The 23,732-nt window shown below is 39.7% G+C and overlaps 1 protein-coding gene across 1 annotated transcript in view; it reads right to left on the bottom strand.

Annotated features, from left to right (window-relative positions):
- Positions 1–22,107, bottom strand: part of CFAP44 (cilia and flagella associated protein 44) — a 138,871-nt gene extending 116,764 nt beyond the window's left edge. Inside the window, exons 1-4 of the mRNA XM_072613986.1 lie at positions 21,723–22,107; positions 12,852–12,983; positions 11,932–12,100; positions 1,190–1,352 (exon numbers count right to left, since the gene is read on the bottom strand). Of these exons, the coding sequence (XP_072470087.1) occupies positions 1,190–1,352; positions 11,932–12,100; positions 12,852–12,975 (456 nt within the window). The 5' untranslated portion in view covers positions 12,976–12,983; positions 21,723–22,107. The remainder of the gene's footprint in view (positions 1–1,189; positions 1,353–11,931; positions 12,101–12,851; positions 12,984–21,722) is intronic.
- Between the last annotated feature and the right edge of the window lie 1,625 nt (positions 22,108–23,732).

Here is a 23,732-nt window from a genome sequence, read left to right as displayed (position 1 = left end):
TATGATACCTTTATCTGAGAAGCTGTCTATAAAATTTTTTTCTCCAATTTTCTGCTTTCCTTCTGATCTTGCTACCTTTGTTTTATTTTTACAAAACCTTTTTAATTTAATTGAAATTATCCATTTTATACCTCACTCTGCTCTTTATCTCTTGTTTATTCATAAATTGTTCACCTATCCATAAGTTTGATAAGTAATATGTTCCATATTCTTCTAATTATTTCATAGTATCTCTCTTTATATCTAGGACATGTACCCAAGTCAATCCCTATCTAGCTGGACCTCCAGGTGAAGAGGAGGTACTGAATGCCATCAGGCTCCTCTAAAGTGGCAAAATGCCTGGCATGGATTCCACCCCAGTAGAGATGGGTGACTGAAATTTTCTGGATTATATGGCAAGAGGAAGTTATTCCCCAGATCTCACAGAGGGTGTGTCTCTGTCTCATCACTGCTGCCAAATATTCTTGCCAGAGGTCTCCTTAATCAGCTTTACGTCTATAAGCCTAGGAATCTATCTGTATGCCAGGGACTGTATTTCTCCTTTGTCCCCCATAATGCCTAATGGAGTTGATACATACTTGATACCCAATAAAATTAGTGATTTCCCTTTGAGATTATCTCCAATTTATCATCTGTAGATCTTGTTTTACAGTTGTCAACATGTTATCTCCCTCAATGGAGTGTGACCTCTTTGACGTCAGGGACTGGATTTTTTTTGCCTTGTTTTGTACCCCCAGCACTTGGTAAAGTGCTTGGCATATAGTAAAAGCTTAATAACAGTAGAATGCCTGGCACATAGTCATTGTTGTTCAGTCATTTTTCACTCATGTCCAACTCTTCATGATTGCTTTGGGGATTTTCTTGGCAAAGATACTGGAGTGGTTTGCCATTTTCCTCTCCAGATCATTTTATAGATGAGAAACTGAGGGAAACAGGATGAAGTGACTTGGCCAGGGTCACACAACTAGTAAGTATATGGGGCCAGATTTAAACTGAGGAAGATGAGTCTTCCTTACTTTAGGCCCAGTGTTTTATCCACTGAGCTACCTAACTGTCCAATAGGATCTTAATAAATTCTTGTTTATTTGGCTTGGTTAATAGCAGATAATAGCAGTTGTTTGGTTGATGGATTCAAATAATTTCAGAAATGGGGTCTCGCCCCACCCCCAGAAGTTATTAAAAGCTATACCGCAAGAGCACCAATTCCTCTACCACTGCTGCTCCGGAGGTAACTCTGCTCATAGGTTCTCAGATCCACAAAGACTAGCTGGTTGCCAGCTATAAAGATGAGGGTTTCGCTGTCTAGAAGTTGCAGATTGGCCCGTCTGGTGGAGTCATAACCAAATGAATGTCTAATGCAAAACTGTCAAGGAAAATGAAGGTACCAAAGTAGGCATACCACCTTTTTAACAACAAACATGTTAATAACAGAAATCTATGGAACAAAATTATTCTCTTTGCTAGAAACACAGTAAACTGGTGTGTGAGGCTGGTTGATCTTTGCCTTAAAATTCAGAAGTTTTATCTAATGATGATAAAGAATACTTTTTGTTTTATTTTGTTTTTAAGTAGAAAAAGTCCTACTACTGCTGCTTTCTCAACTTTTTAAAAAAATTTCCCCAGGTCATTCTGAATTTATCTTAAAAATCTCAATTTTTAAATCATAAAATAAAAAGTCTCTTTAGATAATAAGTATATTTTTCTTTCTTTCTCTAAAACTGAATCAGCTTCTTTAATGTGGAAGAAATCATAATAGTAATAAAAGTTATAGCAACCATCAAAATGCTAACTTCTTTCTACAACTATCCTAAAACTCAAATCTGACCTACTCTGTGACATCACTGTAAACTGCCTCACCCATTCCCCAGGGATGTCATTGGCCCTAACCTCACCCCTTAACATCCACTTAACCATGTGACATCACTGGCTTCACCCCAGATGAGTGAATGGGTAGGCCATTCCTGCAATGAGCCCCCTCATTAATGGTATCACCTCTTGTTTCCAAATCCTTCAAGTAAGACCTGTTCCCTCCTTGAACTGAGGCTGGTGACCTTGCACAGTCCTCCCTCACTCAAAACAAAGTCAAGTGCAAGTCATGTCATCATTTCTCTGATGGCATGGTCTTCTTTGGCAACAAAGGAGGAACACAACCTTGTGAGTAGACTCAGCTCTTCCTCTCTTGTTTGTCTCCCTCTCCCCTTCCTTCTCCTCTCCAAAGGAAGGTAAATTTGGATGGTCAAAAGATGCTGTTGACTTGGGTTTTACTGGCTAGATTCCTTCCCTTCCTTTCTCTTACCTTCCTTTCTCAAAACCTTAAACCTACTGCACTCTGAAGCTCATGCATTTAAGGACACTAGGCCCCTGTCTAAGGGCTCTCTTCTGGACCCTCCTGGCTTAAGAGTGATTATCAATAGTAACTGTTGCTATTTCCCTTTCAGCCTGTCTTTCTGTTCTTTGTCTCATTAAACGGGCCATTCCCTGACTACTTCTTAAACAAGCCTATTCATTACCTCACCCTAAATGAGTACCTGCACAGACCTTGGCCCCTTTAGGCCAAGGTCTCCCAGTGAATCCTGGGTCACCTCCAGTCATCCTGATGAATATCTGGTCACTGGATTCAGGTGGCTCTGGAGGAGAAGTGAGGCTGGTGATCTGCATAGCCCTCCCTCACTCAAAACAAAGTCAAGTGCAAGTCATATCATCTTTTCTCTGATGGTATAGTCTTTTTTCGGGCAACAAAGACGAACACAACAACAACAATCTTTGAATTCTCTCTTCACTTTGAAACTAATGCCCTTTTCAACTTCCTCTTTATACCCTAAGGCTGGGAGAAAACTTTTTGAGCCTGGTGTCCCCGCCCCCTTTCCAGCTTCCATCAACACACCCATCAGCCAGAAGGAAGGTTGCAACCCTCAAGCCCTACAGGTTTTACAACCTCTCATTGTACCTCAGTGCTTTGTTAAGTGCAAGCACGATTAAGTTTTCAGATTTCTTCTTCTGGGTTGCCAGCACAAGTCAAACAAGGAACATCTGAGACAAGAAAAAAAGGTTGTGAACTTACCATGTCAAGCACCTCATTGCAAACAGCTTCCTTCAGTCTCTTCAAGGAAATTTGCCATTGGTTTGTATACTCACATCCCCCCCATCACCTCTATGGACAAAGACTTTCAACCAATCTTTGCGAAACTCCACCGGTTCAACAACAGGCCTCTTTCCCCACTCCTTCCCCCGCTTCCCTTTGTCTCTCAAAAGAGCCCTGAAACTGATGAAATTTGTGCCAGTCACTTCTTAAAGAACTGAATGTTCTTATAATGAGTTTTGTTCTCTCTGTTTGTCTCTGTCTGTCTGTCTGTCTGTCTGTCTGTCTCTCTCTCTCTCTCTCTCTCACACACACACACACACACACACACACACACACACACACACACACAACTTTACGTTGGCAAAAATTTTTTTATACCTTGCAAAATAGCATGGTCATAATAGCATAGCATAACCATAGATTTCTAGCCAAAAGGACTCAGAGGTCATCTATTCCAACCCTTTCACTTTATAGAAGAAACTGAGAGACACCCAGGGAGTTAGATGACTTACATAAAGTCATATGGGTAAGAGGTGCAAGAATAAACATTCAAACCCAGATCCACTATTGGTGAATCTAATGCTCTTTCCAATATACTAGGCTTGTTTGCGACTACCTTGTTCCTTGGCAATAGAATATAGAATCAAAGGTTTGGTTTTGGTGGCAATGATTTTAGACAATGTACAAATTGAAGCAGTTTTAGGGATTGTTGATGGGGGGGGCATGTAAAAAAATCTAGGTCTTTATTTTTAATCCCACCTCTGAAAGCACTCTAATTGCAAGCAAATCTAAAGATAATGGTTTGAAATGCTACCCACCTCCTGACAGAAAGGTGATGGATCCAAAGCACAGGCAGTTATATTATTTCTCAAATATGGCCAATGAGAGAATTTGTCTTGCTTGACTATACATATTTGTTACAAGGTCTTTGTTTTCCTTTCCTTTTCAATGGGAGGCAGGAAGTATGAATGAGAGAAGATATATTTTGGTTAACTGAAAAAAAATGTAATTTAAAAATAAACAAAAACAGTGGTTTGAGGAACTTACCTCATGCACCCAAAGACAATCACAAGAAGTGAGTCTTGGTCTAAACCTCAGGATACCCTGATAACACTATTTGAGACTGAGAAAGCCTAGGAGAAGCCTGGAAGCTAAATCCTCTACTGGATCAAAAAAAAGTGTGCCCTAATCCAGAAAGACATGCCATAAATGTAACTAAGCAGATCATAGTACAGACCCCACACTCATAGGGAATCCAGCCACATACCCTCTCCTAAGGGGTTCGATGGTGACTGTGAAGGGCTATGACGCTATAGTTCAACATAGGTTATGATGCAATAGTTCAAATACTCCAGGCACTCTGAATAGATAGTTTCCTTGTGGAAGAAATGTTGGTCATTTGGCTATAAAAGAGAGATATCAACAGTCCTCAGGCTCTGTTAACTAACTGTAAAGGTAAGAATGTCACAGAGACTATACAGGTTCTATGGATCTATAGTGGCTTATGGAAGAAACTACAGCCAGTTTTTTGGGAAGTGAGGGGGATACAGTAACAACACGCCAACCTCAAGTATACACTGGTGGCCCTCTTGGTTCTCAAGTACTGGAGCTGAGCAACTGAGAAACTCTACATCTGGGGTTTATATATTTGTGAGGCGGTAGAATGGGCATCAGGAAAAAATGCTTGCTCACCTTGAGCTAGACCAAGGGTGGGGAAGTTGTGGCCTCAAGGCCTCATGGGGCCCTCTAGGTCCTCAAGTGTAGTCCTTTGACTGAATCCAGACTTAACAGAATAAATCAATGCCATGAGGCTGTAGGTTCCCCAATCCTAAGCTACGTTCATCTTGTTCATGTTGACATTAGTTCATATTGACAATGTTCATATCGACATTAGGTGTGCTCTGGTCCTATTAACTGGTGATAAACAAGACAGCTGGGGAGGAATAGAGTCTTAATGAAATTCATGTCCCCAGTCTAATAGTCAGTATGCTGGAGACAGCTCCAGCCTTTGAATGAGCGGTTCAATAAAAATCATCAAAACCAAGGGTCATCCCTTGACCAGGTTGGACTAATTCATTATAGTATACTCCAGTTGGTTTCAGGAAATCCCAGAGACTCACATCCCATCTCAGTTCTCCAAATCTTAGGAAAACATCCCAAGCAATGCAAGGATTTCCACTCCAACCCTCCTGATATTCGGATCTTATGACTCCTGGAAAGGAAAAGACCCTGAAGTCTTTCTGCAAAGAGTTAGACAACAGGAAAAACCCACATAGTTTTTTTAGTGTCTTAAGAGTTTCAGTTTGATATAACTTTGATATAACCATAAATAAATTCTTTTAGTCAGACCTTGATGGGTGTCTATCTACACAGTATCTCCTGTCCTGGATAAGGTACAAAGCAGGGCTTTACCCAGCTGATTTTGTACAGATCCAGTTGGGGCAGATAGATTTACATACGCTGTGTTCTCAGAGAGACACAAGACTGGTAGATAGATGCAATGTAATTCCTAGACCATGTCAAAATGGTGCACAGTAATATCGATAATCTCAGAGATGACCTCTTGAGGCTGAAAGTGATAGTGATAAGGAACAAAAGACTTGGCACACACAGAAAATTTAAATCTGTCAGAGGGTGCTAGACATAAAAGTGTTTATTGCTGCATGGAACACCTGTGACTGGTTATGGTTCATATGGACATAATCAGCACTGCAGCTGCCTGCATTTCCACTAGCTATCAGTCAGTCATCAATGTGCTTAAAAGGAGGCAGGCAGCCAGTGTTGACCCCACTGCAGGACTTCCTGTCTTTAAATGCCCATTTGGCACAGAGCTTGAGGCTGTAGCATTTATGGTGAATATACATGGAAGAGGTAGTGATGAGCCACGTAAACCTGTATTAGCTCCCATAAACTGGACCTGAAGCTAACCAGCACTGTGAATGGGAAGACTGCAAATCAGTAGAGGTAGAACCAAATTCTGTTTAGCAAACATGCATGGAGTACATTTACGTGTCAGTGAGGGCATTGGCAAAACATTTTTCTACCCTCGGATTCCCTGTTTCAATAAGCAATTGATGGTCCAACCATTACTAGTCAGGAGTCAAGTCAGAGGTGAAAAGAATATATCCCTGGGAGTGCTCTTTGTGGTTTCCCAGAAGCATCTGATCCTCCAGGTACTCTCTAATACAGTTTCTAGCTTCAAACATGTCACAGGAGACCAGCAAGAATTTGCTCTACACATTCAGAGTCACAAAATCAACTTAATAATGATTGAAGTTGAAGGGGTTTGGGGCATAATTCTCACTAAATGCACTAAATGCACTAAATCCACAAGCTCCAGAAGGACCCTATTAGGTAGCTACCCTAGAAAAGGTTCTCCTAAATACAGACATGGCCACCTCTCAGGTTCTTGAACCCTTTCATCTTCATGTGGTCCATGGTTACTTGGCATTGGAGGTAAACAAGACCTAACTATGTCCCACGTACACATCATTCACTACCTTGACCTCTTGACAAAGATAAAAGCTGAAAGGATACAGTGATTAGACCACCTGGTTGGGTCAGCATCATCCAATAGAAGGTGTCATTGATCTGTATCAACAAGTATAATAACTATACCACTTAATACTAGCTGTTCTTGAAACAACAAAGTCAATGTGCAGTTGGTGCAGGAGTTTCCATTTTATGTTACCTGCTCCCAGACATGCCAGATTCACAAAACTCTCATTATCTTCCTCTTTGTACTTTTCCTCATAAAACCTTCATGTATCCTTTTATAACCTCCCAAAAGAAAACTGTATCACCAGTTTGTCACAGCTGTCTTCAAACGCCAACCCAATAAAATTCCTGTGATGGATTACTCTGAATGATGAGACAGTCACACGGAATTGATCAATTTTACTTCTGTCTCCTGACTTTGTAACTGATATAGAGCAGGGTGTTTATTCAAAGCAAAATAATCCTTACCATTTCCAGTTGTATAAGATTCCACAGACTCATATAGTTCTTTTGATGGAGAGGGTGGTTTCACAAAATTTTAAAAAAATTATTTCTTTCTGGCTACTTGCAATATTTTCTCCTTGACCTTTAACTCTGGAATTTGGCTACAATATTCCTTGGCGTTTTTGTGATCAGTGAATTCTTTCACAATGACTATTTTACTGTCTGGTTCTAGAATATCAGCACAATTTTCCTTGATAATTTCATGAAAGATGCTGTCCAGGCTCTTTTTTTGGTCGTGGCTTTCAGGTAGTCCTATAATTCTTAAATTATCTCTCCCGGATCTATTTTCCAAGTCAGTTGTATTTTATATTTTTATATTTTTCTCCATTTATTTTATTCTTTTGATTTTGTTTGACGGATTTTTGATGTCTCATAGAGTCATTAGCTTCCACTTGTCCAATTCTAATTTTTTTTTGGAAGGGGGAAGGCAAGGTAATTGAGGTTAAGTGACTTGCATCAGTTCTAATTTTTAAGGGATTATTTTCTTCAATTAGCTTTTATCCTTCCTTTTCCATTTGGTCAATTCTACTTTTAAAGGAGTTGTTTTTTTCAGTGAATTTTTTCCCCACTTGCTCAATTTTATTTTTTAAAGAGCTGTTTTCTTCATTCAATTTTTGTGCTTTCTTTTCTATACGTTGACTCTTTTTTTCATAATTCTCTTGCATAACTCCCATTTCTTTCCCCAATTTTTCTTCTACCTCTCTTAGTTGATTTTTAAAATTTTTTTGAGCTCTTCCAAGAGGACATTTTGGGTTTGAGACTAATTCATTTTTCCCCTTTGAGGCTTCACATGTAGGCATTTTAACGTTATTTTCCTCTTCTGGGTTTGTGTTACTTTCCCTGTTCCCATAGTAGCTATCTATGGTCAGGGCTATTTTTGGTTTTTTGCTCACTTTTTGAAGTTGAGTTCTGCTCTTGGAGCATAGGTGGCATGCTCCCAAGCTTCTTGCACTAGGGACCAAGGCTCTGGTCACTGGCTTTATGTGTTGGGGCCTCAGGTGTTTGTAGCTTGTCCACTGAGATAGGGTGGCCCAACTTAGTTGAGTCTGTTGTTGCCTGGGTTCTGGGTCTGACAATTTGCCTTCCACACTGGGGCTGGTGGTCTCACAGCTGCCCTGCTGTGTCACTAGCCTGCTGAGTCAGGATCCCAAGCTAAAAGCCTCCTGCTGGCTTGCCTGGACACCATCTGTGCTGGGCTGCTCCATACTGCTCTCTCCTTTTACCCAAGTAAGACAGAGCTTTCCTAAAATCCCTCTAAGTCATCTTAAGCTGGAAAATTGTTTCCCTCTGTCATTTTACGGGTTCTGTCACTCCAGAATCTGTTAGAGGTTTGACTTAACATGGTTTCCAAGGGAAACTGGGAAGAGCTCAGGCAGCTTCTTGGCATCTCTCTGCCACCTTGGCCAATACTTTTCTTTCAATATGGGTTTTCACAGGCAGGAGCTAAAAGAGTACCATGTCAGACCTGGCACACTCTTTGTAGTCAAAATGAACAAAAGCTACCACTTTTTCTTTATTTTTCTTTTGATGCTTTTCTTTTAGTAATTTTTTATTATTTTTCTTTTAATAATAACCTCCTTTAGGAAGTGAAATCCAAAGTGATCGGACTGTCTTGCACCTCATCTTGCACCTGATGTTGCTTCTCTTTAGCAGCTTTCTTTTAGGGGATTTGGTGGCCCACCATGGCCTTTGCATTTTTGTTTCCAGGAAATAGTCATTATCTTCTGGATGGGTTCTTTTTGTTTTATCTCATTTCTGGCTTTTCTTTACATACAGCAATCCTGTTCCCCCTGCTTTGACAGCATTAGTTACAGGATTCAACATATCACTAGCAACATTTTTAACTATTGCTTTCATGTGAGGCTTTGCAATCTGTTGTTCATTCATTTCAGTTGTGTCTGACTCTTCATGACCCCATTTGGAGTTTTCTTGGCAAAAATACTGGAGTGATTTCCCATTTCCTTCTCCAGCTCATTGACAGATGACAAAACTAAGACAAACAGACTTGTCACTTGCCCACGGTCACATAGCTTGTAAGTGTCTGAGGTCAGATCTGAATTGAGGAAGATGAGTCTTCCTGACTCCAAGCTCAGCACTCTATCCACTATGATACCTAGCTGCCCCTAGAGTGCAATAATCTTCAGTAAAAGCATTTGCTTTCCTAGCCATAGATAGGCAACACAAATGAGGAATTGACAGGTCTACAAAATATCTGCATATAAGGCTAGAGAAAATAAGTCTTTTTTATTATTTACAAATGGAGAGCTTTGAGGTTCTCAGCTCCTCAGTTACAGTCTGTGAATGGGTTCACCGGTACATGTTGGGGTGTACTGCTGGTTCCCCAGTCCCCTCCCACAAGGCTTCTTATAACCTGTTTCATAAACGATTCTAGATCCCTAGATCCCTAGAACCGGGACAACATTCTGTGACATTCTCATCCTTAGAATTAGTTAACAGGACCTGAGCACTGTTAATATACTCATGCACAGTCTCAGTTAACTCACAGACACCAATATATGTTGATCTTCTGTAAACTTGACCTTTCCACTAGTAAACAGCCTATTCTGGAGAGTGTAGGGCACCTCAACTGTAACACCATAGCTAATCTGAGCCTCCAGGATTATCAACAAATACCTGAGAGCAAGGTGTGGTGTTGGATTCCCCATCATCTGTGTGCACTCTGTACTGTGTCCACTTCTTACCTTCATTCACAGCATGAATCTCCTGATCAGGCACCTTCTTTTAGACTTGTGTAGGCTCCAGCTTCTGGGCTTTTTTTCCCCACAGTCTCAAATAGTGTTATCAGGCTATCCTGAGGTTTGGCCAAGACTCACTTTCTGAAATTGTGTTTGGGTTCCTAGGTGCATTCCTCAAACCATGCTGTTCAGGTCTGCCTGCCGCTGGAGCTGTTTCTATGACAGAACTAAAACAAATATCTAGATATTTTTACCAGTTTCCCTCCCCTCACTCCCTCCCCAGACTATGGTCTCTAAACCCCACTTCAACTTCTCCATTATCTACAGTTAGTTCTTAAGTCATTATTCCCACCCAAACCAAAGCTTTAATTTTGGAGATTCCATTGCACAGCAGATAACACAGTCCCAATACAGTATGATAGGATGATGAGAGATTTGTATTTAGCACTGGAGGTCTGGGTTCAAATTCTTGTTCTTCCACCTCCTACCTGTTTGACTGTGCACAAATCATTAAACCATAAGAGGTCTCAGTTTCTTTGTATGTAAATAAAGGAAGGAAAGGAAAGAAAAGGGAAGGTGGAAGGGGGCTTCCATTTTGTTAAATTTCTGTGTCTCAGCTTCAGGCAAGTTGGCACAAAAATGAATTTTACTGAATTCTCTCTAAAGTAATTGTATTCAGTTTAGGACAATCAAATAATTTTAACTCAGCTTCAGCCCAGGGAAAAAGGCACAGGGAAGAGCAGAAAGGGAGAAGCTGGATGGAGACCAGTTTGGTTAGAGAGGTGAGGAATGGGTGTGTTTTGCAAAGACTGAATGAAAGTACCCTTCCTACAGGGAGTGAGAAAGGAAATGGGGAAGAACACATTGATTTAAGATCCCCTTGAAGGGTAAGAAAGATGTTTTGAGGGAGGTACCCGGTGTGCTATGCTCACCACCTTTCCTTCCTGTTTCAATCACAAACATTCCTTTCGACTAATGTTGACCACCCAGGAAGGAGAAGAAAACTTCATGGCAATGTGAGGATACTTGACTGAGAGAAGGTGGAAAATCAGCCAAGGAAACTTGACTTTAATAGTAGGTTAAGATAGAAATCTGGAAGCTAGCCCTGTGGACTTGAGGCCCCAAAACTTTCTGAAAGTAGTGGTGAAATGGGCACGTGGAGATGCTGGCACAAAATTTCCTTTTGATCATAGCCTATGATGATATAAGGCTAAAAAGCTGGAATATTGGCTCTGGGGTACTTTCTTTGAGAGTGTGGAAAAAACAGACCTTGTGGAACGGCAGGGTGACAAGTGTGATGTCAGCAACAGGAGGGAACATCTGGACCATCCAATAACGTCCTCAGATGCAGAAGCCTCAGGTTCATCCTATGGAACAATGCTGCCAACTTTGAGACTGAGGAATGGTTGTAGACAGGGTTTGGTATTTTGAAATGGAGTGTAGCTCCTTATTCCTAATCACAATGCAGAAAGGAACACCAGCACTTACTGACACAGTGCCTTCACTTTCCAGATAAGTTACTGAAGCCCAGAGAGGGAAAGTAATTAATTTCAAGATCTGACCACAAATTGGTGACATAACTTAAATCCAGAATCCAGGGTTTTCAGATTCCCCATCCATTTCTACTAATGTATTACCTGCTGGCAAGTGTTATAATGTGCTATACCTCCCAGAAAATATATTTGTATTTTAGTAATGGCTTTCAACGACTTCAAAGCATGGTGAAAATTTTAGGCACTAGAGTTCAGGAACAGTTCTGGAAGTACATGGGGGGAGGAAGATCTTTTAGTGCCTCTCAAAGCAAATGAGTTTCTGTCTATTTCAACTATTTAGTAGGTAGATCTTGCCCAAGATAAATACTTCACTCTATTTTTCTCTGTAGCAAAATAATTATTCAATACAAATTTTAATCATGTGTCCTAACCACTAAGCAAACTACTTCAAAAAGTATTCAACAGATGGGGACAGCTAGGTGGCCCAGTGGACAGAACACCAGCCCTGGAGTCAAGAAGGACCTGAATTCAAATCTGGCCTCACTTACTAGCTGTGTGACCCTGGGCAAGTCACTTAGCCCAGACTGCTTCAAAAAAAAAAAAGTATTCAACAAATGGAAAAACCTCTATCTTATACATATTCAGCTAGATAGGATACATCAGTGTGAGGAGGTTTGATGGTATGCCGGAGTCTTGGGTCACAAAAGGAACTGAAGCCACCTCATTATAATCGTAGAAGAAATTCTCTGAAATTTTCTTCATTTGTCTTTCACCTGATTCTTCCATTTCTTCAAGAAAAGGATCTTCAGAATATGAATATTCAGATTCTGAAAGATGAAAAGACAATAATTAAGGATAATAAAATTTATGCGCCCTCAGAAAGTCTTAGAGGTGGTAGCTGAAGTCATAGGAGTAAATACCATTCACGTAGAGTGAAGAAGGTCACCGTAACTGAAGTGAGGAAATGGGAGATTAGGATGTTTTAGGGAACATCAACATGAAATGGAATCTTTTTTTCTGCAACCATTCACTAATTCTGCATTGTTGTTCTTAAGGCAGCCAGGTGGCACAGCAGAGAGAGCTCTGAACCTGGAGACAGGAAGATCTGAGGCCAAATACAGCTCCAGACGTTTAATAACTATGTGACCCTGGGCAAATGTCTTTACTTCTCTCAGCCTCAGTTTCCCAATTTGTAAAATGGGGGTAATAACAGTCTCTACATCCCCAGGGTTGTTGTGAGGATCACATGAGATATTTGTAAAGCACTTTGCAAATCTTAAAGCATTACATAGGGGTAAGCTACTGTTATTGACCTTTGGATTGGTTCATGATAATTCTCTGCAGAGAAAACTGATCAGGATGTACTTAAAGTCATGATGGGAACTGATGTTACAATAGTGATATTCATCTACACTAATCCCTTGTTGGATTGGTTCATGATAATTCTCTGCAGAGAAAACTGATCAGGATGTACTTAAAGTCATGATGGGAACTGATGTTACAATAGTGATATTCATCTACACTGCTCCTTTGTGTACCACCCACCTCCCACCCACCCCCAGCCCATGTACTCCTTACGTTCTGGAGCAGTTTCAGATGAAATTTCTTCAGATTCTTCTGCTTCTGTTTGGAATTCATCTTCATCCAGGTCATCATCTCCTTCTGCATCATCTGGTTTTTCTGATTCTTCGTCTTGATCCATGTTAGAAACTGATAGGAAGAAAATGAAAAATTGCAATTTTTATCTTAGGGGTTATCCATATATTCAGGCCTTGGGGGGCCAGGAGGGATGACAGGGAAGGCATCTTATATGAATTGATTTCAAGAAGAGAATTCTTTGTTTTGTAACTTAACAGATAGTGGAAAATAAGAAAGTGAAAAGAAGACCTTGAGTATTCTGTTCTCTCTGTTTTAAAAATAATGCCTTTCTTCTTAAAGGGGATTAGTAAACCCTCCAGAGTAGGGACTGGAGTTATCTATATTCAAATATAACCATGAGGTCTTAAGTATTCTAAAGCCCATAGGAGTTGCTTTTGAAATGCAAATGTATACTGGGTCATCATGGAGACAGAAAGAAACTGACAAGATCTAGGATACTTTCTATCATTCAGGAAGAATTTATTGGGCATCTTCTCTGAAATAAGCACTATGCTAAGCACTGGAGGAGATGTAAAAGAAATAGAGTCCCTCTGTGGCTTATAACTGAATTGGAGAAACAATAAGATGGTAAGTTTATAATAATTCTTTCATTCCTATGGACACCCACTGGTCTGCTATAAGCTACTTTGGTAGCTCCCAGCCCTTGAGGTGGACCTGAGTTAGAGAAATTGTGTCAGATACCAGGGCTAACAGAAGAATCCTTCAATTGTCAAGAAGAAGGCTGAGAGGAAGAACTGGGAATAAGGATATAATGAAGAGAGGGTGGTCACCAAAAGGCTTTTGGTCTTGTAGAACTATTGCAAGCAGAAATTATTTCATTCTTTGTACTTGTATGCCCAGAGCCTAGCAAAGTGCCCAGCAGATAGAAAATGCTTAATAAATACTTAATTGATTGATTGCTATGTGTCTGTCGCATTACTTAACTATTCTTTGCATGTTTACCTACACTGACTACACCTTGGACCTGCTTCTCAAACCTGATATTCTGCTTTACTCTCTTGTTTACCTGGTACTATATCTGCCTGCACTAATATCAGATCCCCCTTGTCTATGCTACAACTCATCTCATAAACCAAATGGCTTCAGCAGGTTCCCTCTAGATGGATCTCACGCTATTGACCTGCATTCTTACTTTCTATCTATCTTGCTCTCACTTTTTGGACTATGGCTAGACACTGTCAGGGCTTTGGCCAGCAATGATTAAGACTTCTGCTGTCTTCTATGGCTACCACTGAATTCTTACTGATACCACCATTTATAAATATTAATTTAATAACTGATTCTAAATGTGCAGTCTTTACCTCTCCCAAAAAGCCAGCTGATGTATTGTTTAAGGAACGGACCTACATCAAGACTGACATGTTTGTCATGAATGAAACCAGAGAGTTCAAGAACAATGGCATTAAATGGAAACCCAGTTCTCCTTTAAGACTCAAACAAGGAAGTTATCAGAAGTGTTTCAATTATGTGCTCAAGAGTGATAAGAATCATCACTTCACAACATCCCTGGTCACCTGGCCTGCAGCATAAACAAACAAAAAAAGTCACCATGAGTGATAGTTCCAGCTTATGGAACATCCATTGCCAAGAATGAAGAGGTAGGGAAAGAACACAAAGCTCTTAACAGAAACCTTTAAATCCAATCAACATATACTTTGGTACTTCAAGGGTATATGTAGGAGAATATGGCAAAAAAGTATGTCAGAAAATGTGGTTCAGGTTTAAGAAACAAAGTAGATCATCATCTTAATGAATACTCAGAAGTTTTGTGCCAATATGGTGTGAATATTTTCTTTTGTTTTTTAAAAATTGATCCATTTTTTTTACTTTTATACAAATAACTTCCCATATACCCCACCATAGCACTTCCACTGACATAGAACCCTCCTACTAAAAAAAAAAAAGCTAAACAAGACCAAAAGAGCAATCATATCTGTCACATGTGATTGTAACATACATGAATACTTTCATCAATTTGACTGCAACCTATATGAATACTTTTTTTTTAAGAAGAGAGCCAGAAGGTTTTGGAATAGTAAAGGCTAATCAACATAACACAAGAAATGAACTGACTATAACTTTGCACACAGGAAAATAACCACTAACTCATGAGGAAGTCATTCTCAAAATCATCTGTGTCTAGGAAATTAGACTATCAATCAGTTAGAGTAAAAGTCAGAATCTACACGGAAAGATAAAAGTAAGACAACATGGAATGAAATTATAATAGCTCCAACATAACAATTTTAGAAGATGAAATTTGGAAATGGATAAAGATACAGAAACTAGATTCTAGTCATCAACATTACTTAGAGCAATTTCAGGAAAAGCGTTAGAATAGGAGAAAGAAATAAGCCAGCCTGGGACATAAGTCAGCCAGCCAGGTCCCTTTGGTCCCAATAAAACACTTCAAGGGTTCCAACTCTGCCAGGGCTGCTGATGGAGCTACATGACCCCTGAACGTTGGAGCTTACATTGCCTTAAAGTAAGTTGCCTTAAACAAAAGGAGTTGGGTGCCTCCCCATATGCATCCATCAGGGGGTGAGAAGACTTTAGGAACCTTTGAATATACCAATCAGAAGTAGGCCAGACACACAGACAGGCTTGAACAATTCCTTCGATACTCAATAGCATCAGCTATGACTTCAATAAATCCGGAGAAAGTGACCAAGTATGATCACTCAGTCTCAAACACATTTACAAATTATGTCTTGAAGTAAGTTACTTCTGCAGACAGAGATTTTCCAGTGAATCCCTTTAAGAACTATCTTCTGTCTCATCTCCAAGAAGCAAAAAGTCAAAAAACAAAACAAAAAACCCATAAGCAAAAAGTATTGAGGTCACCCCTCTCCAACCTCAAATCTGATAACCCCCAACCTCACACTTGAAATCTGGACCACTGAAGAGTGATTATTCCTAAATTCTTCCTTAGTTATTCTGGTGTAAACTTTCCCATACAGTACTCATAACTGTTTTCTTTTGGAGCAAATGCTGCAGTTTTCTCCAGTCTTTCCCAAAGGCACTTTAAAACACTTTCCTTTTTTTTTTGGTCCAGATGTATTATTTCAAACTTTGCAGTGAAAAAAACTCAGTCTGTTGGTACCTACCTACCATTGTTCTGCAATTTAGTGTTAGAGAGTTGCCTAGAGCACAGAGAGAATAGGCAGTTAGATGCTACTGTGGATAGAGTGAATTTGGAATCAGGCAGACCCAAATTCAAATTGCACTTCAGACATTTGCTGGCTGTGTGACCCTGGGCAAGTCACTTAACCTCCATCTGTCTCAGTTTCCTCAACTGTAAAATGGGGATAGTAACCTAACCTGAAGGGTTGTGAGGTCCAAATGAGATAACATATGTAAAGCTTTTTGCAAACCTTCAAGGTTTATATAAATGTCAGCAATTATTATTATATTATATTATTATATATGTAGTGTATGTCATTATTATTATTATATATGGAGTATATGTCAAAGGTGGGACTTGAACCCAGGTCTTTCTAACTCAAAGATTGGCCCTCTATCTTCTGTGCCATGTTGCATTTTTTGCAGTTTATAAAATAAAAATAAAGCATTCATAAATACAATTGTTTAAAATCTTAATTTCATAAAGTGATGCTTCTCATCAGAGTCTGCCCTACACAACTTTATGCAACAAAGCCTAATTTCAGGCCTCTTTTTTTTTTTTTTGCAAACTGAATTTCCTCCCTCCGTGAAGCTCCTCCCACCATTATAATAATACCTGTAGTAGTATGAATATGCACACAGCTCTTTGAAAAAAAAGGTAAACATGATACACTTTTAAGTTTAAGCTTAATCTGCATTAACATTTTTCCATCACTTTCCTACATCTAGACAATCAATAAAACAAGTCAAAACCTGATTTGTAGCATTTGCCAGTTTCTGAGGAGTAAATGTTTACACTGAAAATTTAATAGTCAGCTCTTACAACCCAGTTGGAGCTGGCTCCAGCACGCCCTTGTACCCACCTCATGGACTGTAAGAATCAAGTGACATAATAATGTTACATAAAATGCTTTGTTAACCTATTTAAATGTCATCAGGTAGAAGAATCTGAGCAAATATTTCTCAAAAGAAGAATTGTAAACTATTAACAATCATATGAAAGAATGTTCCAAATCAATAACAAGAGAAATTCAAATCAAATTCTTTGCTACCACATAAAGGGCTCACTTCAATATATCGATACATGTAGAGACTTTCTTCTTATCAAAGGGCTCCTTGGCACATAATCTTAATAGTGGAATTTCTGGGTCAAAAGTTATAGACATTTTAGTCACTTTACTTGCACAATTTGACATTGTTTTGCAAGGCAGCTGTACTGCACTTCTCAGATATATAGAGAATTGAGTCAAATTCATAAAAATATAAGTCATTCCTCAATTGATAAATGGTCAAAGGAAAGGAATAGGCAGTTTTCAGAAGAAGGAATCAAAGTCATAAGAAGAAAGGCTCTACATCACTATTAATTAGAGAAATGTAAATTTAAAAAATTATGAGGTAATACCACATACATTTCAGATTGACTAATGTGACAGAAAAGGAGAATGACAAATGTTGGCAGGGACGTGGAAAAACTAAGACACTACTGCATAGTTGGTGAAGTTGTGAACCGATCCAAGCAATTTGGAGAGCAATGTGGAACTCTGTCCAAAAGGCTATAAAACTATGCATACCCCTTGGCCCAGCAACAGCATTACTAATTCTGTATTCCAAAGAGATCAAAGAAAAAGAAAAAGAGCCTACATGTACAAAAACATTTATAGAAACTTTTTTTTGTGGTGGCAAAAAACTGAAAATTGAGGGGATGCCCATCAATTGGACAATGGTTGAACAAGTTCTGGTATATGATGTGATGGAATACTATATGCTATAAGAAATGATGAATATGATGCTTTCAGAAAACCCTGGGAAGACTTACGTGAACTGATGCAAAATGAAGTGAGCAGAACCAGGAGAACATTATACACAAATGATCAACTGTGGAGGGTTTAGCTAATTTCAGCAATACAGTGATCCAAAACAATTTTAAAAGACAACATGAAAAATGATATCCATCTTCAGAGAAAGAACTGATGGAATGTCAACAGACTCCAATACAGAGTCTGAATACAGATTGAAACATACTTTTTAAATGTCTATTATTCTTGAGGGTTTTTTGGTCTGGGTTTTCTTTTGTAACATGGCATGAGTGCCACCTATATCAAATCACTTGTCTTCTCAAGGAGGGAGGAGGGGAAGCAGTTTTTTCTGATAAAAGTCTCATTTCTCAAAAATATAGAGAACTGAGTCAAATTTATAAGAATACAAGTCATTCCCCAACTAATAAGTGGTCAAAGAATACAAACAGGTAGGTTTCAAAGTAATCAAAGTTAACTATAGTCATATGAATAAAATGCTCTGAATCACTATTAATTACAGAAATACAAATTAAAACAATTCTAAGCTACTACTCCATACCTTATTGGCTAATATGACAGAAAAGAAAAATGATAAATGTTGGAGGGGATGTGGGAAAACTGAGACATGAATGCACTGCTGGCAGAGTTGTGAACTGATCCATCCATTCTGGACAGCATTTGAAGTTATGCCCAAAGGGTTATAAAACTGTGTATACCCTTTGACCCAGCAATATCACTCCTAGGTCTGTATCCCAAAGCAATAAAAAAGGAAAAGGATCTATATGTATAAAAATATTCATAGAAGCCTTTTTTGTGTGGCAAAAAGAATTCAAAATGGAGGGGATGCCCATCCATTGGGGAATGACTGAACAAGTTATGGTATATGATTGCAATGGGATATTATTATGCTATTAGAAATGATAAGCAGGATGCTTTCAGAAAAACCTAGGAAGACTCACATGGACTGAGGCAAAGTGAAATGACCAGAACCAGGAGTACATTGTACACATTAACAGCAATATTGTGGGATGATCAACTGTGGATGACTTAGCTATTCTTAGCAATACAATAATCCAAGACAGTTCTGAAGGACTTATGATGAAAAATGCTATCCATCTCCAGAGAAAGAACTGATGGAGTTTGAATGCAAATTGAAGCATACTTTTTAAAACATTTTTCCTATCTGTTTTTTTTTTTTTGGTCTATGCTTTCTTTCACAACATGACTAATATGGAAATAGGTTTTGCATGATTGCACATGCATAATGTATATCATATTGTTTGCCTTCTCAAGGAGGGGGGAGGAAGAGACAGAATTTGGAACTCAAAATTTAAAACAAAAAGAATGTTAGAAATTGTTTTTACATGTAATTGGGAAAAATAAAATATTAAATTTTTTTAAATAATAAAAGACAATACTCTCCAAAATTATAGCCAGGTCCACTGTGGCAAATGACATGTGGGGTTTACTTGTCAATATCCCTTTTAAAATATAATACCCACTAAAACATAGTTCTCCCAACATGGTCTAGCCAGCGCAGAGAATAGTGAGACTATACCTTTCCTTGTTCTGGATATTACACTTCTATTAATGCACCCTAAAGACTCATGAGGGGCAGCTAGTTGGCACAATAGATAGTGCCCTGGGCCTGCAGTCAAGAAGATTCATCTTCCTGAGTTTAAATCTGACTCAGACACTTATTGGTTGTGCGAGCCTGGGCAAGTCACTTAATCCTCTTTGCCTCAGTTTCCTCATCTGTAAACTGAGCTGGAGAAGGAAATGGCAAATTGCTCCAGTATCTTTGCCAAGATAATCCCAAATGGGGTCACAAGGAATTGGATATGAGTGAAAAGGACTGGACAATAACAATAAAGGACTCATGAATTTTTTTAGCCAACACCCTGTTGACATACTTAAAAAGTAAAGAAAATCACACAACTGTTCTGATTCATGGTATACAACTTCGACTGGGCCCTCACTGATACTAGGCAATCCTTTTACACCTCTGTTATCAGTTTACTATCCTACTCTCCCAGCAGCTCTTCCAAATCTTTTTCATCTCTCCTCAAAACTCCCATGGCTCCTCTTCCCCATCATCTTAAACTGGGAACTTTGCCTCATGTTTTAAAGAAAAAATTGATGCCATTTGCCATGCACTCCTTTTCTCTCATTTTTGCCATCTCAGTCCATTCTTTTTCCTTCTGCCATTCTCTCCTCCTTCACCCGTCTCACATGATGAGGTGGCCTTACCCCTTGCCAAGGCTAACCTGTACAAGTGATTTCATTTCATCTTGTCTCTTCCAATTGATTGACTCCTCTGTCACCCCCACTCTTTCTCTTATTTTCAATCTCTCCCTATCTACTGGCTCCTTCCCTACTGTCTACAAACATGCCAGTGTCTCTCTCGGCTTCAAAAAACCCTCACTTGATCCTTCTATCCCCACTATTGTCCTATGGACATCCAACAACAGGTACATGACTTTGCTTTCTTTTTTCTCAGTCTCTTCTTAACCCCTTATAGTCTGGCTTCCATGCTTTCCATTCCACCAAAACTGCTTTCTCTGAAGTTATTAATGATTTCTTAGTTGTCAAATCCTTGACCTCTCTGTAGCCTCTGACATTCTCTGCTCTTTAGGTTTCAGAACACCACTAACTCTCTCCTGGTTCTCCTCCTCAGTCCTCTTTGCTGATTCTCATCTAGGTCATGTCCTCTAAGAGCAGGTATCCTACAGGATTCTGTCCTGGATCCTCTTCTCCCTGTATAATACCTCACTTAGGGATCTAATTGGCTCCCATGGATTTAATTACCATCTCTATACTATACTCCATACGATAATCTCAGCTTACGTGTTATTGCAGAATGGAGGTTTTGAACCTTCATTGTTACACATGCAATCTGAAATCACAAAATTAACACTTCTGTGCCACAGAATGGAATTTTCTGACATTGAAAATATACATTTATTTATGATACGTTATATGAAAAGTGTGCTTTCTTCCACCTCCTACATGTTTTGCCAGTGACTGCTTGTCTTGTTTACTGGAAATTCCAAGTCTTTGACCAGGTCCTTTTTATATAAACTGCCATTAAGATACTTACATAGCTGATTTTCTTCAATTAATCAGCAAACATCTATTTAAGCACCTATTACGTGAGAGGCAGGAAACTAGGTACTAGAGATATGGACAAAAATCCCTCAAGGAGCTTGTGGTCTACTGGGAAAGGAAATAAGCATTTGTATATAGTTCCTACTATGTGTCAGGCACTCCGCTAAACACTTTACAAACATCTTCTCATTTGATCCTCATAGCAACTCTGCAAGGTAGTTGCACTTATCAGTCCCATTTTATAGTTGAGGAAACGGAGGCAGATGAGAGGCTATGTGAGAAGGCAAGTGTCCAGGGGCATCCGAATTTGAACTCAGGTCTTCCAGCTTCCAGACCCGGTGTTCTATCTAGTGCAACACTTAGCGGCATGATTAATGTACATATAAAAGTATACAAAAATATGTACAAAATTAATATAATTTTCTACATTTAGAACATGTTTCTATGTGGTCCAGAAATTTTAATATGCTATTAAATGTATTAACCTACTACTTGCTGATTTCAGTATCACATATACATACATGAACATAAACCCGTATTTGTTGAATTTGGGGAGCTCTGAGAGAAGGTAGGAAAATACAGAGAGGGTACGTGTGTGTGTGTGTGTGTGTGTTTATTCCTGTAAGCCAGCGAAAGAGAGGAAGAGGAGGACCGAAGTGGGGCGCTGAGAATGAAGACCAGGGTGAACCCGAATCTGTTCCCCTGCTCTTAGAAGGACAGGGCGGAGGCAGGGGCCCGGGGCTCCCGGGGACGCCGTACTTACCCGGACCTTCAGTCGCAGACCTCCCTCCAAAGCACTTTCGGAGCTCTCCCTTCGTTTACTGCCGTTACCACGGCAACCACACGCTGGCCTCCCTCGGGGAGGGGAGGCGAAAGGGGAGTGCCTCAGTCGAGCCGCAATGCGCGTGCCCGGGTCGGTGAAGGCGCCCTGGAAAGTCACCCTGGAAAGCCTCCCTGGGCGCCTCCCAGGTAGCTGGGGCTGATGCAGCGGCGGTCAAGGTGTGAGGTGTCGGTGCGCGCCAGTCCCAGGCCTCCCCCCAGAAGGTCGTTTGGGTTCAAAACCCAAAGCCCCCCCAAAGACCTCCCACCCCCGCCCCCCTGCCTCCGCCTTTTACTCCATACAGCTGAAATGAGCCTGTTAGAGTGGCACAGAGGACGCCCGACCTCTCATAACGTCGTGCAAACGCACGTCGGCTTCTTGCTCCTTCTGCAGATATCACAGGCGGAGCTTTGGTAAAGGAAACCTGGCGGAGCCCAGGGAGCTGGGCACACGGCTTGCTGGACTGTCTTTAGAACAGCTCTTTAGCGCAACCTCCACACTAGAAGTTACCGTTACAACATATTTTGATGGTCTGAGTCCATCCTTTTGAAATTGCTTTTGAATAATTTACACCATGGGTTTGTGCTCTCCAAATGTGAAACCTTTTGGTTCCAGGGAGCTGGATAAAAGCATCACACCTTCATTTAACGCTATTGAAGTAATGACTTTATGTAAACACACGCTAGGAAAACTTTTTCAATTATTTACTTTGGGGGAAAAGAATGCAAATTGAACATTTTTTTAATTGAACACTTATTTTGTACTTCAGTGCCCAACAATGAGGACTGAAAACAATCATCTTGGGGCAAGGGGCCACACTCAAGGGGATTTGCGTACATTGGGTATCCAGCACGTTATGATGGTAATCTTAGAAAAAAGTATTTCTGGATGTGCACAGAATAAAGAACATGGTTTAGTTCACGTCACCACATCTACTGTATTAGTAAGCTGCCTCCATCGTTCTACCAGCTCATTCTCAATCAGACAAAAATTACATATATTATTTAAATCTAGATATAGTCCAAACCCCTCATTTACAGAAGGGAGGCCAAGAGAGCCGTCCCTGATTCTAAATCTACTGTTCGTTCCACTATATCATGTATGCTCTTAGCCTTTTGTGCCACAGTCCCCTTTTCAGAATGTTTCTAAATGCACAAAATAGGATAATAGAAATTATGCTGAAATCCAGTTACGAATTTTTTTTTAAAAAATTCACTAACTCTAGGTTAAGAACCATTGCCTATACCGTGCTACCAACAATCTCATGGAACTCCAGAATGGTATTTTTAAAATTCGTGGTTTTACATAACCTTCATTTCTAAATAAATCCTTCCTGCTCCCTTCTCCAGTCATCCTTTGTAACAAGGTGGGGGGGGGGGGGGGAAGGGGGGAGCACAACAGAGAGGGAAGGTTCTTTCCATTTACATTGTTGTAGTCCTTGGGTACACTGTTTTTCTGATTGTTTACTTCGTTTTCTATAGGGCCATGTAAAAGTGTTACATGCATCTTTGAACCTTTAGTATTTATTCTTACATCACAGTAATATTTCATTGCATTCATTTGCCACGATTTGTTTAGCCATTCCCCCAATCAATGGGCATTTGCTTTTTCCAGTTCTTTTCTACTATAAAAAACTCTGCCACAAATATTTGGATTTATATGGAATAGCACATTCAAATAAGCTATAATATAAACAAAGCAAGTGCACAAAGTGTTCACCATCCATCAAAATTCTGTTCTTCCAGTCCAAGTGCTAGTGTAGTATATCCAACATAGTTTTCAATAATTTAGGGGAGGCCACATCCCAAAGAAAAGTCATTGCAACATCTGCTGAAGGTATCAAAGTTACATGGCTAAGAGATCAGCCTTCATAAAATAAAGCAAATATGAAACAAACACTTCATGCAATATATGTGGATGGCTTGGAGATTTAGAAATAGTGGGAATGTATAC

Source organism: Notamacropus eugenii, chromosome 5 (assembly GCF_028372415.1).
Source record: "Notamacropus eugenii isolate mMacEug1 chromosome 5, mMacEug1.pri_v2, whole genome shotgun sequence".
In the NCBI taxonomy this organism is placed as follows: Eukaryota; Metazoa; Chordata; class Mammalia; order Diprotodontia; family Macropodidae; genus Notamacropus; species Notamacropus eugenii.
This window is presented reverse-complemented; position numbering and strand designations above follow the sequence as displayed.